The sequence below is a fragment of the Lichtheimia ornata genome (assembly GCF_029851405.1).
Source record: "Lichtheimia ornata isolate CBS 291.66 chromosome Unknown scaffold00042, whole genome shotgun sequence".
NCBI lineage: Eukaryota > Fungi > Mucoromycota > Mucoromycetes > Mucorales > Lichtheimiaceae > Lichtheimia > Lichtheimia ornata.
Genome location: NW_026695362.1, coordinates 44,766 through 57,981, shown reverse-complemented (window position 1 = coordinate 57,981; position 13,216 = coordinate 44,766). Strand labels below are relative to the sequence as shown.

The window sequence follows — 13,216 nt, the reverse complement described above, 5'->3', positions numbered from 1 at the left end:
CATACTTGGGATCCATTGTTGTTGTATTGCCCAAATCAATATGAAGATCATCCTTTTTGTCACTAGTGTCATCATTGTTGGACTAGCCAGTGCTGCACCCATGTACCACCAAGATCTCAGCGAGCCTTCAAACGGCCATGATCGTAACGACATCATTGGGTTTCCACCATGGTTTGGCTTTCCACCATGGTTTGGAGGATCTTTGCTTCCACCGTTCCCTCCGCTACCACCGTTGCCACCGTTGCCACCAGTACCACCATTCTAGGTATAACACCCTTCCCCTGGTGATGGCCCAACCATGTTGAATATCAATGTTACCTTCATCCACAGAGCCTCTGTAATAAACAAATGGCCACATTCATATTGCTCCAAGGCAAAGACGTGGGATTGGAAATGAGTGATGGTTGCACACTAGTGTACCAATGTCCTGGCTTCATCCATTTTAGCATCTTTTGTGTGTTGTACATTTCAATGATGCTTTACAAAGCATGTTGTCAATGCGGATCACAAACACTAGGCTCCCCAATCGGAAAGCTAGCAAGAGACATACCCGACTAGAAGACCTCTATCATCATATCCGGTTAAAGTTAGCCGAACTTGACGCATGCGAATGATGATCTACCATTCCAAACAATGAAATCAACATGTCCTCTTTGAGGAGAGTACAATGAGCACTTTAATGTTTCGCATCAAAGAACAAACAGCATCCTCGTCATGGATCCAAACGTTTGGGCTATTCTTTGTGTGCGATCACAGCATGTAGTATGAAGCAATGATGGACAACCATAGTGTGATAAAAGCTGAGAGGTTCATTGATGGCTATCATGCCACGCGCAAACGTCTTGTATAACTCGCATCGGAAATCAGGTAGACGTGCATGGTGATTGGCTGATACTTGATCCCCCACATTCACACACTACACAAAGCATTTCCACACACACACGTCGATCCACAAGAATGGGCAATGACACAGCCACCACAATGCTCGTATCATGCTCTATCATATTGCTCAAAGGGTTAAAATTGGTTGTGGACAAATACCAACGTATGCAGCAAATAAATGTGAAATCCGGAAGGCACGTATGCTACCACGATGCCGGAAAAGATACTTAACCCTTATCGCAAAAGAAGAACAGCTTATCTTGTCAAAGGGAGAGATATGATCCGTGGTGCCGGTTATCCCTATTTTCGTCCCTTGTTACACATACTCGACACTCACACATGCACGGACGCATACACACATAATTTACAGTATTCACACGCATATCCCCTAAAAACACATAAAAGAGAGGAAAAAGAGAAGTTGTGCCCCTCATATCACTACTACTTTCAAGATCATGTCTTCTTCTTCTTCTACCACTAAACCTCACCCTTTGGATCCCCTTTCAGCTGATGAGATACGTAGTGCAGCTGCCATCATCCGAGAAAAACGTGGCCAAGATAATACAACCTATGTTTTCAACTCTTTGACACTCAAGGAGCCTGCCAAACAGCAAATGATGTTATACCTTGGATGGATTAAGTCATCATCTCAACCCAAGCCTGTTTCCATTGATCGTGAGGTCTTTGCTGTGTTGATTGATCGTCCATCTGGCCTAGTGCACGAGATAACTGTGAACTTGAACAAGAATGAGATTACAAGCTGGAACAAGGTTGAGGGTAGACAACCCACTGTGAACGTTTTTGAGATGCTGGAGGCCGAAAGGGAAATCCTCAAGGATGAGCGTGTGAAAGAGCAATGCCGGCAGCTTGGTATCACCGACATGTCGATGGTGTATGCAGACCCTTGGGGAGTGGGTTATCACGAGATCAAGGGGAAACGTTTAGTACAAGCATTGCTATATGCACGCACCTCGCCCAATGACAACCAATATGCACATCCTCTCGATTTCAACCCTCTTTATGGTAAGAGCTAAAGATTTTCAGGACCCTATTGGAATCAGATGGCTGATAACATATGCATGCAGACCTCAATGCAAAAAAGGTGATCGATATTGCGGTATCCAAACGCCGTAACAGCAGCTTTGAGCGACCTGTAATCCCCATGGCCAACCATCACTTTTTGCCGGAGCACTTGGGTGAGGATCGTTTACGCAAAGACATCAAGCCCATCGAAATTACACAACCCCAAGGAGTCAGCTTTTCTATTCGTGATGGCCATCAGCTGCATTGGCAAAAATGGGACATGCATTTGTCATTCAATTATCGGGAAGGTTTGGTGATCAATAACTTGAGCTACCGTGATATGGATGGAACTGTGCGTCCTATTATCTACCGGATGTCACTTGCTGAGATGGTGGTTCCTTATGCAAACCCATACAAGCCTTACAATCACAAGATGGCTTTTGACGTTGGTGAATACGGCCTTGGCAACCTTACAAACTCCCTTGAGCTTGGATGTGATTGTGTTGGCAAGATTTGTTATTTGGATGCCGTGCTGAGTGACCTCAATGGTGACCCTTGGCATATTCCCAATGCCATTTGCATCCATGAAGAGGATACTGGTTTATTGTTCAAGCATTCTGATTATCGTACTGGCAAAGCACACTCTGCTCGGTCACGTCGGCTTGTCATTTCACATATTGTCACCGGTAAGTGAATGTGGGAAGGTGTCATTATTGGTATTTGGACCTAACTTTCATGGGGGATATCATTAGCTGCAAACTACGACTATGGGCTGTACTACTACTTTTATCAAGATGGCACGATTCAATATGAAGTTAAGGCTACGGGCGAGTTGAATACACAAGTACTTGCAGCTGATGAGGTAAACACCCCTTTTTATCATTGTTGACAAAGACCACATGATCTAACTTTAATGCTGCTACGCCAAATAATAGGATGCTGCGCCTTATGGAACCATTGTTGCACCACAAGTGGATGCCCAACATCATCAACATTTATTCAGCATGCGCATTGATCCAATGGTGGATGGTCCAAACAACTCCGTTGCCGAGGTCGATGTTGTTGCTTCAGACTTGCCTGTGGGTCATCCACACAATAGCGTTGGCAATTCATTCTATCCTGTGACCAAGGTGTTTAATACCACTGACGAGGCCAAGACCATGGCAAGCATTGAGCGTCATCGAACATGGAAGATTATTAACGAGAGCAAGATCCATCCATATGCCAAGCAGCCTGTGGGATTTAAAATGATGGCTCATCCTACACCACCTCTCTTGCCAAAGCCTGGATCCATTGTTTATGAGCGTGCCATGTTTGCAAGCAAGACGTTGTGGGTAACGCCTCATAACGACCAACAACGCTTCCCTGGAGGCTTTTACTGCTATCAAAGCGAACCAAGCGAGAACTTGGGCCTGCCTCAATGGACAAAGGAGACTCAAAATGTGCGTGATACCGATATTGTTTGCTGGCTCAACTTTGGCATCACCCATATACCACGTGTCGAGGACTTCCCCATCATGCCAATAGAGACCTGTGGTATCATGCTCAAACCTGTCAACTTTTTCCTTGGTAATCCCGGCATTGACATTCCTCCCAGCACACGTCAATCAACAAAGAGCGCCTATGCAAACGATGCAACATGCTGTCGCAGGAATAACCTCTAGACGTAGCTCATCATTATCTTATCATACGTATTTCCAAAATCATAAAACTATATTTTTTTATTCAAAACGACCTAATACTACACGTGTGCATGAAAATGAAAAGGCACTATGATTCATCTTGTAGCTATTCGCCCATCCATTCTATATACCAGGTCCATACCACCACAACACTTGAATCAATGCATAAGATAATATTCCTTTATTCATCACGTGGATATCCTACTCGCTTTGGCTTGGCTGGCAATGGCTTCCAACAGGCGAAGACTTCTTCGATCAGGAGGCATGTCTAGATGCACCGCATTTGGGACATAGCCAAATCCAACCTTGTACTCTTCGTTCCATAAAAAGAGGCTTCCACTATATCCTGTCCACCCTGTAAACTCAAGCCCACCAATCTTCATGTGATCGAAAACCGCAAATCCACCACGCGTAGAACGAATAGGCATGCGAATACACATATCGTATTCCGCTTCCATCGGTTCGCTGGCCAATGCATACGTCTGAGCACTAAGCAAATCCGGTTCTCCTGGTACGATCGCTTTTCCTCCATTGGCCATCATGGCTGCAAGTTTAGCAACCTATGAAAAGATATCTATCAGTATTGCTTTCAATGCAATGTACCCTCCAAAATCTTACCGAGCGAGCATTGGTGAAACCTGAATAGGCGGGACCTTCCAATCGACGATAGCGTAAACTGGTAATGCGATCAGGACCAGCACTGTCGGGACCAATTTGTGCACCCGTATTGACAAGGATCTGATATTCATCCGTGTATGCCTCCCAAAATGTTTTGACCGTTTCCATCCCTCCAACTAAGTGATGGTAGAGTTGATGATACCAAGGTAGCGTATAAAAGTGGGCAATGCGATCATCGTATTCTTGCTGATAAGGCTTAAGGCGCCATTCGATATCATAAGCGTCGTTGAACTTGGCAGCCACTGAGTCCACTGTTTCATTGGCAGCACGCTTGAGAACCTCATTGATGTACCATCCTCCAACAATAGCATGATAACTTCGTTTCCTTTCACCATCAAAGATGTGCCGTTGAGACGCAAGGATATTCGAGAAACGCTCAGAGTCTTCCATTTCAGCAGACGTAATGGGGCGATCGAGAAACGGTACTCCTGCAACGTGTTGCATCTAGAAACAAAGCATAGTGTAAGCAAATACCCCATGCCGTCGTTGTCTTCCTCGCAATGGACCTCTTACCAAATCACCAACTGTTACATTCTCCTTGTTGCCTTGTGCGAATTCTGGCCAATACGTTGCAATCTTTTCGTCATATGATAAAGCGCCCTTGTCGACAATGTGAGCCACGGTGATGGCGGACTGTGATAGAGAGGGTTGTGGTGAACAAAAGAAGAGAGGAACATCTCCGCTTGCTTACCAGCATCTTGGTTGATGAATACACCATGTTCAGCGTGTTATCAGTGTAGGGCGTTCCCTTGGCGACATCCTGCCATCCACCTCGCACATCTACTACCAACTGCCCATTGACATAGGCTGCTACACCTGCACCAATATCATCGCCACGTTCAATGTTATCCTTGAATAAATCAAGCACATGAGCATAATCGTTGTCGACATGTAACACTTGTATCGGTGGTTCGGGCAAGCATCCCGTGTTAAAAAGTGAACATGATAATGGCGTGAATGGTCCCCTTGAGAAAATACGAAAGGCAGCTCCTGCTAATAGCGCACTACTAAGGAGAATGGCGTGTTGTCCGTGCGATAGCAACTTTGAGCGTTTCATGGGTGGAGTAAAAGAAGAGCGCCGTGTTTCTGCTTACATCTTTTTTTCAACTGTGTGATAAATAAATGCGTCGGGGCTCCGTAGTGTAACTATCTTGGCGTTACGTGGGAACTATAATAAATTTTTGCTTACAAGATATGGTTCAACATGTGTCCTTTGATTTTGAAAGCAGCATGGCTTGTCATCTATATGAATTGAGGAGGCTCGTTTGTGTAACCAAGTATGCAAATCCCGCTCATTGACACCATCGTGGCTGGGTCATCTTCTGTGTTAAAGACCACAACTGAAATAAGTAACAAGGAAAGCATCTTTGATCATATGCATGATAGTGAACGTATTACTTGCAATGGGACGAATGCATATCTATCAAGAACAAGCATTGAAGAGCAATGTGTATTAGGAAAAAATAACACTGCTTGTTGCTGGTGTTGCAAGCCAACGAGGCACGTTACACAGCTACAATGACAATTGGATGGTGATACTGATTGTATTCATGTGCCCATGTCATGGATAGATAAAGAGGTATATTTTATGACCAAGATGCTGTAAATGGGATGGCGCTCCAACCAAGATTACTCATCGGCTACATGTAAATGTTGTATTCAGCTGTATTTAGCTAAGGAGAAATGATCTTACTATAGGCTTACACCTACGTTTATGCAACAACATTACAACCATGTGGTGTTCACCTTTACGGAAATCTGCAACATTTGCTATCCACATTTACAACAAGAGTCTATCGTTGTAATAAGATGCCCTGGATTAACGTTGACGGCATCACGCACACCGCTTCATCAACAGCCTACCCCACCATTTAAATCCAAGCTGTCAGCTAATAGCCACTTGCTCTCATTTCCAACTGTTGCTTATTCCAACGCAATGGAAAGATGCTCCTGCTCCAGCCCAACACTTCCATCATTCAACCTTCTTGACCCGTGCTGATTTGACTGAGTTACGGTCAAAGAGAGGGTACATCAGTTGAGATTGCTAATGCATCCTGTATACGGGTTGATGTATTCTCTCTTTGACCGTAACTTAACCAAATCAGCTCGGATCAAGGTAAATTGAATTACGGAAATGAATATCTGGAGCAGGAGCATTATTCACATGTCATAGAATGGACAACAGCGCCGATTTAGAGGAAATGGCTGATAGCTGGCAATACATGCATTGTTACTGAATCAAGTAAAAACATCATACATTGGCCCTTCCATTCTGCATAATGTGCTGGGTTACACAAACACACCCCTCTGCATCTTCGGCTCTATCTGGGTCTATCTATTTTACAATGAACAATGACCTCTTTTCATATAGCATCACGCTTACAAACATAAAGGTGCCTGTATCTCCAAACTTTACAATCAAACATGGGCTCTTTAGTAGATCAACGTGCTTGTCGGGGTCAAAGGAATCTTGTGTCAAAGTATGAAGTTCATCGTGGGCAATCCCAGATTTCGCAATGTCGCCACCAGCCAAACTGGATCCGGGGCTCAACCTCTTTCGACGACGACCAAAAAAATATTTTTTGGGCTGTTTGCGACATTGAACGCGAAACTTTCACACAAGGTGCTGTTGGCCAAGCCGAGCCCATTGCTGTAATAAAAACCCCACGTTTGATTGTAAAGTTTGGAGATACAGGCACCTTTACGTTTGTAAGCGTGATGCTATATGAAGAGTGGTCTTTGTTTAATGTAAAGTAGGTAGACCCTGTCAGAGCAAAAGATGCAGAGGGTCGTGTTGTGTAACACAGCTACGTTTGCATGAATGAAAGGGTCAATGTATAATTACTTTATGGATCATCTAGGAACAGGCATGTATTGCTAGCTAACGGCCACTTTTATCCAATCATCATTGTTGCGAGATCCACTGCATGGGAACGATGCCCCTGCTCCAGACATTCATTTCCATGATTAAAGTAGGTTGATTCGAGCTGATTTGACTGAGCTGCGGTCAAAGAGAGATTACATCACTCTGGACATAAAGCACGCTCGATGTAGCTCAACCGATGTAATCTTGTGTGAGCGTAACTCAACCAAATCAACTTGGATCAACCTACTTTAATCATGGAAATGAATGTCTGGAGCAGCAGCATCGTCCACCTACAATAGAATGCACAAAAGTTGGGAATGCACCAAAGTGGCTATTAGCTGCCAATGTATGACATAAAAGTGAGGGTTGCGTACCTTTCATGCATTGTCCCTGAAGTCCTGACTTTTTAGCTGAGTTACCCAAAGAGGTCCTTCTGCATCTTTGGCTCTCCAGGGTCTAGCTACTTGGCAATGAACGAAGACCACTTCTCATATAGCATCACGCTTACAAACATAAAGGTGCCTGTATCTCTAAACTTTACAACGAAACGTGGGGTTTTTATTAGAGCAATGTGCTCGGCTTGGCCAACAGCACCTTGTGCGAAAGTTTCACGATCAAGCTTGCCAATCCCAGATTTCGCAATGTCGCCACCAGCCAAACTGGATCCAGGGGTCGACCTCTTCAACGACGACGACCAAAAAATATTTTTTGGGCTGTTTGCGACATTGAACGTGAAACTTTCACACAAGGTGCTGTTGGCCAAGCCGAGCCCATTGCTCTATTCAAAACCCCACGTTTCGTTGTAAAGTTTAGAGATACAGGCACGTTTATGTTTTACCTATGCTGTAAGCGTGATGCTATATGAAGAGTGTCTTTGTTCAGTGAAGATGAGGAAGACCTTGATAGAACCGATGATGCAGATGGACTTCTTTGTGTAACACAGCGCATTTTGCAGGGTTGGAAGAGTCCACTATAATGTGATCCCATTATTGTGAGAGCTAAACTATGGCATCGATGACCACAATGAGTCGTTGTGAATGAAAACAAATGATGTCAACTTCAATCGACTAGCTGCCAAAACGGTTTTTGACGGTGTGAGCAATCAAAGTATGTGTGATGTGAGTAAAAATGGGTGACAACATTCATCTTGTTTATACGTGCATAGATGAGCATGTGATTTTCAGTGATCATAAACGGGGAGAAAAGATGAAATGTATGCTTAGCGTGATGCATAATTACAGAATGGGTAAGGCTCTTCATCATAGGTGTGATTGATTATCCCATCCATGGACAAATCACCCAATTGAGAAAGACGTCAACATCGCTACAAGCTTCAGCATGGCAACCACTTCACTTTATTTATCAAAGAAGAGAGCGTTTATGTAATTTCAAAGAACAAGCTTAACCATCACCAGCTACATTATCAGCTACACAGAAGACCTTGGCAGGGATGACAAATCCATTATCGGGATCCTTGGGATCAACAGCAATAAAGGGGAAGGAAATGACAAAGAGAACATGACCATCTTGATCACCTCGACTCGTAGGTTTCATGATTGAGCTGTCAAATCGGGTATCTTTTTCTTCTTGAATGGATCCACAAAACACGTTGATGTCTTGACCTTTCATGGCAAGGTTGAGTCTTGCTGCACGAGCGACAATGTTTTCAATCTTTTTGCGATGACTTGCCGTGTCACGTATACGTGGATAGATGGGAGTGAGATGATCAAGAATCGAATCCACCAATGTATCAAGGGATTGCTCCATACGTGCTTGTTCTTCAGCTCCAGGATGTCGTACTACCAGCGCACTCACCTGCTGTCGAAGACGGTTGGCCCAATCCGTATTACGTTCCTCGATCCAAGTGCAAATCTCTTTGAAGGTATGATTGATGGATACACCAGCATGAATGGGTTGATCAAAGATCTCGGCTCTCAATATCTCATTGATCATCTTTTCAGTGAACATGGTAATCACTCCAGGTTCAAGTCGTTCGACGTCATCCGATTGTAAAAAGTGGTGTCGTATATCAACTTCTCGATTACTCCATCGATCAAGAATACACGTTGTGCCACCTGTGCGATCCATTTTGGACTTGAGACTCATGCAGAGATTGTTGAGGAGATTGGCCAAGTGATTGATCTCGTATTGGATCGTCGATAAATCATCATCCGTGGGTCGAATGCTAGTAAGTGTTTCAAAGTTGTCAGTGATGATGCAAGTGATAAGCAATGTGTATCGTCTTCTACCTCTTGACATGTTCATAAAAGCTGGTTTCCATCCTTCGATACTCGTTCTTTTTGGCTTCAAGCTCATTCACAACAAGGCTATATGCTTCTTCAAGTTGACGATAACGTTGCAATTGAGCTTCCATTGACTCAAGGGCATCTTCTTTCTCTTTACGATTTGCTTGTTTTTCCTCCTCACGTTCTCGTTTCAAGTCTGCAACAAAGGCATCCTTTTCTCGCTGCAACTCTTCCATGATCTCCTTGTGCATTTGCAACGATTCGGTCAAGGTCGAAATGACGAGGTCCTTATCGGAATCAGCGTCGCCATCGATCTCAATGGTGCGTCGTCGATGTTGTTTTTTCTTTTTTATGCTGATATCGCTGCTGCTACTACGACTATCCACAAGCTCAGGAACATGCTGTGTACTGGAAGAAGAAACAGAATAGCCTTCACCGTCAATGATATCTGCTGTCATAGCTATATGCGAATGTAAATAAAGGAATGGAAAGAAAAAAGAGATGAAAAGTCTTGGTCAACTCTCTCCTTTGAGATATGCAAATAGGAGGGGTGAGGGGGGAAGCACACTACTTTTTTTTCCCAATCACGCACACAACAACAACACCAACCCCATCCCCTGACTCCTTGATCCAAGGGTTACTGTAATGCTCCTGGATGTTACACACACGTTCCTGCACAATGCCACATAACATTTAGCGCCGCTTCAAAACGTATAATATAGAAACACATGAACGCTTTTTTTCTTTCTATAAACAAGTAAACAAGGTACTATGAACGATTCCTTCTACTAGGGTCATTCTCGGGTAACAATGCATGGCGGTCGCTTGTAATATCATCATCATCGACTTCATCTTCTTCAGATCGACGCAATACTGAGAACTCGTAATCGGCAGCAGCTTGTCGATGTCGTTCAGCCTCTGATCCAGCAGGTGGTTGCCATGATTTGCGTTTTTGAACATATAATCCAGTAGCCAGAGCAACGATCGCACCAGTGCCCACCAATGCATAAACAACTGTACTTCCACTACCAGGGCTTTGTGATGTCGAATCATCCTCATCATCCTCATCTTCTTGCTTGGCAGCATCAGCCGCAGGTGATATAGACTCTGGTGTGGATGTTTGTGTATCAGTGCTATCATTCTCAGTCGTTGCTGTTGTAGTTGTACTAGTTGTAGTGTCTTCATCTTCCTCTTCTTCAGTTGTTGTTGTTGTTGATGTGGTGGTTGTAGTCGATGCTGTTGTAGTTGTAGTTGTAGCAGGAGTGGCAGTAGTTGTAGATTTGAGACGTGTAGGTCGTGCAGGGACATGCTCTGATGTAGTCGTGCTCGTTGCAGCAGCGGATGAAACAATGGTGGAATGAGAATCGGATACTGTGGTGTTATGTTCTGCGAGTGGATCATGAATAGGCTCGCCTTCAAATTCTGGATCCATTTCACCCCAAAGTGTCAATGTCCAATTGAGCATCGTGCCGTTGGTCTCAGGATGTGTAACATCATATACAAGAAGTGACCAATCACCAAGAGGATCCTCATCCCTGTATATATCAACAATGATCCATTACTACAAGCTCCTTCCTTCATCCATCATCATAAACTTACCAATGCTTGACAGACATGAACTTCCAATTACGAATACCATCAGGGCTCTTGTCACCAGGTCGCATGGTAGCAAGCTCGGATTCCACATTGTTGGGACTTTGAAGAGTAATCACGATATCACCTCGTCGCTTGTGTTCAATATTGACGGTGGCTGTCACATGCTCCAATCGCTTCAAGCCAGCATTCTTGACCATGTCTTGAGTCACCTTGATAGTGCTCTTGAGTGGTACCTTTTTGACTTGTGTTGATTCAGGAATAACCTTTCCACCCACATCCACTGGCAATTCCAAATAGGTTTGTTCATTCACGTGCTCGAACGTCTTGGCAGCTTCCACAATGGCATATGCATCCAATTTGCCATATCCAAACTTGTGGTTATACTTGCGTCCAGAAGGCAATTCTTTCCAATCCTCATCTTCCAAGTCAACAGGAATAGCTGTTTGCACACACAAGTGTTGGAGATCGCGCCACGTCAATTCAGGTCGCACCGATAAGACCAATGCAAAGATGCCTGCTGCTGTTGGAGCTGCTGCTGAAGTACCACCATGGCGATCTGAACATACATTTTCACCCACATTGGTCGTGTACTATACATGTAAATGACCCCAAATAAGCACATTGGACCTTGATGCAATTCCCCCCTCCTTCAACTTACAATGAATTCACCACCGCCACTAGAATAAGCTACCACCATTTGTGCAGAGCAGCTTTCAGAATAGGGAGGATGCGAATTGGTGTGATCAAGGGCACCCACAGTAATCGTATAAATGCTGTTGGTGTATCCATCAAAGTTGCAATTGTCACCAGAGATAGCACCGTTTCCAGTAGCAAATACGTAGATCGATCCTTTGCCATCACGTCCATTCTTGATACCATTCACAAATGCTTCAGCCAAGATGCCTGTAGGTGCCTCCATTGTCTCACCATTATCAGGTGGTCCCCATGAACACGAAAAGATTTGATTCTCCTGGTACTTGTAGTTCAATGCTGCAGCTTCATCCGAATCTGTAATCTCTGCAGAGAGGATACGCACACCTAATAAACAGCATTTCATTCGTCAAATGGCCTATTTTCCCATGTATAAAGAATACGTTACCTGCCACCTTGGCATCATAAGCAATACCAATACCACATACATCATTCTTGACTGCAGCGATTTGTCCGGCACAACGAGTACCATGCGTATCATCAAAGAGCTTTGGCTTGGGTAGATCAACGTGGTCGTTAAAGTCGTATGATCCTTCAGCAAACTAATAAATCAAACCCATTGAGAATGAATTGCATTGGAGGAAGAGTAAAGCGTACTTACAAAGTTGTCATGAAGATCGTGACTCTCATAATCCAACCCATCATCCAAGATGGCAACAATAGAACCTTCACCGGTGATGCCTAGAATAACCCGGGGTTAATGAGCATGTTACACAAATCTAACCATGATGGCAATTATACTTGCCCTGTTTCCAGACACCAGTAACATTGATATCATTTCCGACATTCTCTTGGTTCACCTATGCATGACATTAATACATATAGCTCTCCTCCCTTTTCTCTTTTTCCTATCATCCAATCCCAATCCATACCAAATGCCATTGTCGAGGGAATCCTGGATCTTGAATACCAAGCGTCTCTTGTGCATCTTCGAGGGTAAGCTTGCCTTGGTTGATCTCAACAAAAGGTGGCTCTCGCTTTGCATGGTGTTCAGGAAGTACAGCCCGTTTAACACGTTGTCTTGGCACCTGTGCATCCATAGCATGAACTCTATCCCACCAGGCATGGCTCTCTGTGTCTCGTGTCTCCATCCATCGTCGTTCCTTGTGCGCATGGAAAGCTTCCAAGATCGGATCGTGTACTGGTGCTGCTGGTGCTGCTGCTTGGTCACGCTTGTAGAGTTGTTCATGGTCCAATGTGCTGACGAGGTAGTATGTTGTCAACTCGCCAACGGGTCCTTCGTATTGCACGCCTAAAGCATCTGCAGCTTGAACGGCCAAATGGGCTTCGGATGAGGGTATATGCAAGGTGTAATATCGGCGATCGGGTGAGCGTTTAACGGGTTGTGATGATCCCAGACAGCTTGCTGCCAAGAAACCTGCCACGAGCACCAGGGTAGCTGATGCTTTCATTGTGCGTTATTAAAGAAGGGTGATTGCAGGTGGGGTAGATTAAAAGAAGGAACGGGGCAAAAGTAACAAAAAGTGAGGCGCAGGAGAGAAGGAAGGAACAAGTAAAGTTGACCTTGAAGG

The 13,216-nt window shown here is 44.3% G+C and overlaps 5 protein-coding genes across 5 annotated transcripts; 2 read left to right on the top strand and 3 right to left on the bottom strand.

The window, feature by feature from the left end:
- Positions 1-40: 40 nt before the first annotated feature.
- Positions 41-265, top strand: O0I10_008130 (uncharacterized protein; the record flags this gene model as incomplete). Its single annotated transcript, XM_058488137.1, has 1 exon — positions 41-265. One exon carries the CDS (start codon positions 41-43, stop codon positions 263-265), a length of 225 nt encoding a protein of 74 aa, XP_058341030.1.
- Positions 266-1,337: 1,072 nt separating this feature from the next.
- Positions 1,338-3,569, top strand: O0I10_008129 (uncharacterized protein; the record flags this gene model as incomplete). The annotated part of the gene is made up of 4 exons (XM_058488136.1): positions 1,338-1,905; positions 1,968-2,591; positions 2,658-2,767; positions 2,841-3,569. The coding sequence occupies 4 exons, from the start codon at positions 1,338-1,340 to the stop codon at positions 3,567-3,569; spliced, it is 2,031 nt and encodes a 676-aa protein (XP_058341029.1).
- A 206-nt stretch (positions 3,570-3,775) lies between these two features.
- O0I10_008128 (uncharacterized protein) lies at positions 3,776-5,322 on the bottom strand (the record flags this gene model as incomplete). Its single annotated transcript, XM_058488135.1, has 4 exons — positions 3,776-4,147; positions 4,206-4,709; positions 4,779-4,898; positions 4,957-5,322. 4 exons carry the CDS (start codon positions 5,320-5,322, stop codon positions 3,776-3,778), a joined length of 1,362 nt encoding a protein of 453 aa, XP_058341028.1.
- Positions 5,323-8,532: 3,210 nt separating this feature from the next.
- On the bottom strand, positions 8,533-9,835 carry O0I10_008127 (uncharacterized protein; the record flags this gene model as incomplete). Its single annotated transcript, XM_058488134.1, has 2 exons — positions 8,533-9,316; positions 9,381-9,835. The coding sequence occupies 2 exons, from the start codon at positions 9,833-9,835 to the stop codon at positions 8,533-8,535; spliced, it is 1,239 nt and encodes a 412-aa protein (XP_058341027.1).
- A 311-nt stretch (positions 9,836-10,146) lies between these two features.
- On the bottom strand, positions 10,147-13,096 carry O0I10_008126 (uncharacterized protein; the record flags this gene model as incomplete). The annotated part of the gene is made up of 7 exons (XM_058488133.1): positions 10,147-10,912; positions 10,977-11,563; positions 11,632-12,011; positions 12,073-12,226; positions 12,286-12,365; positions 12,430-12,484; positions 12,557-13,096. 7 exons carry the CDS (start codon positions 13,094-13,096, stop codon positions 10,147-10,149), a joined length of 2,562 nt encoding a protein of 853 aa, XP_058341026.1.
- Between the last annotated feature and the right edge of the window lie 120 nt (positions 13,097-13,216).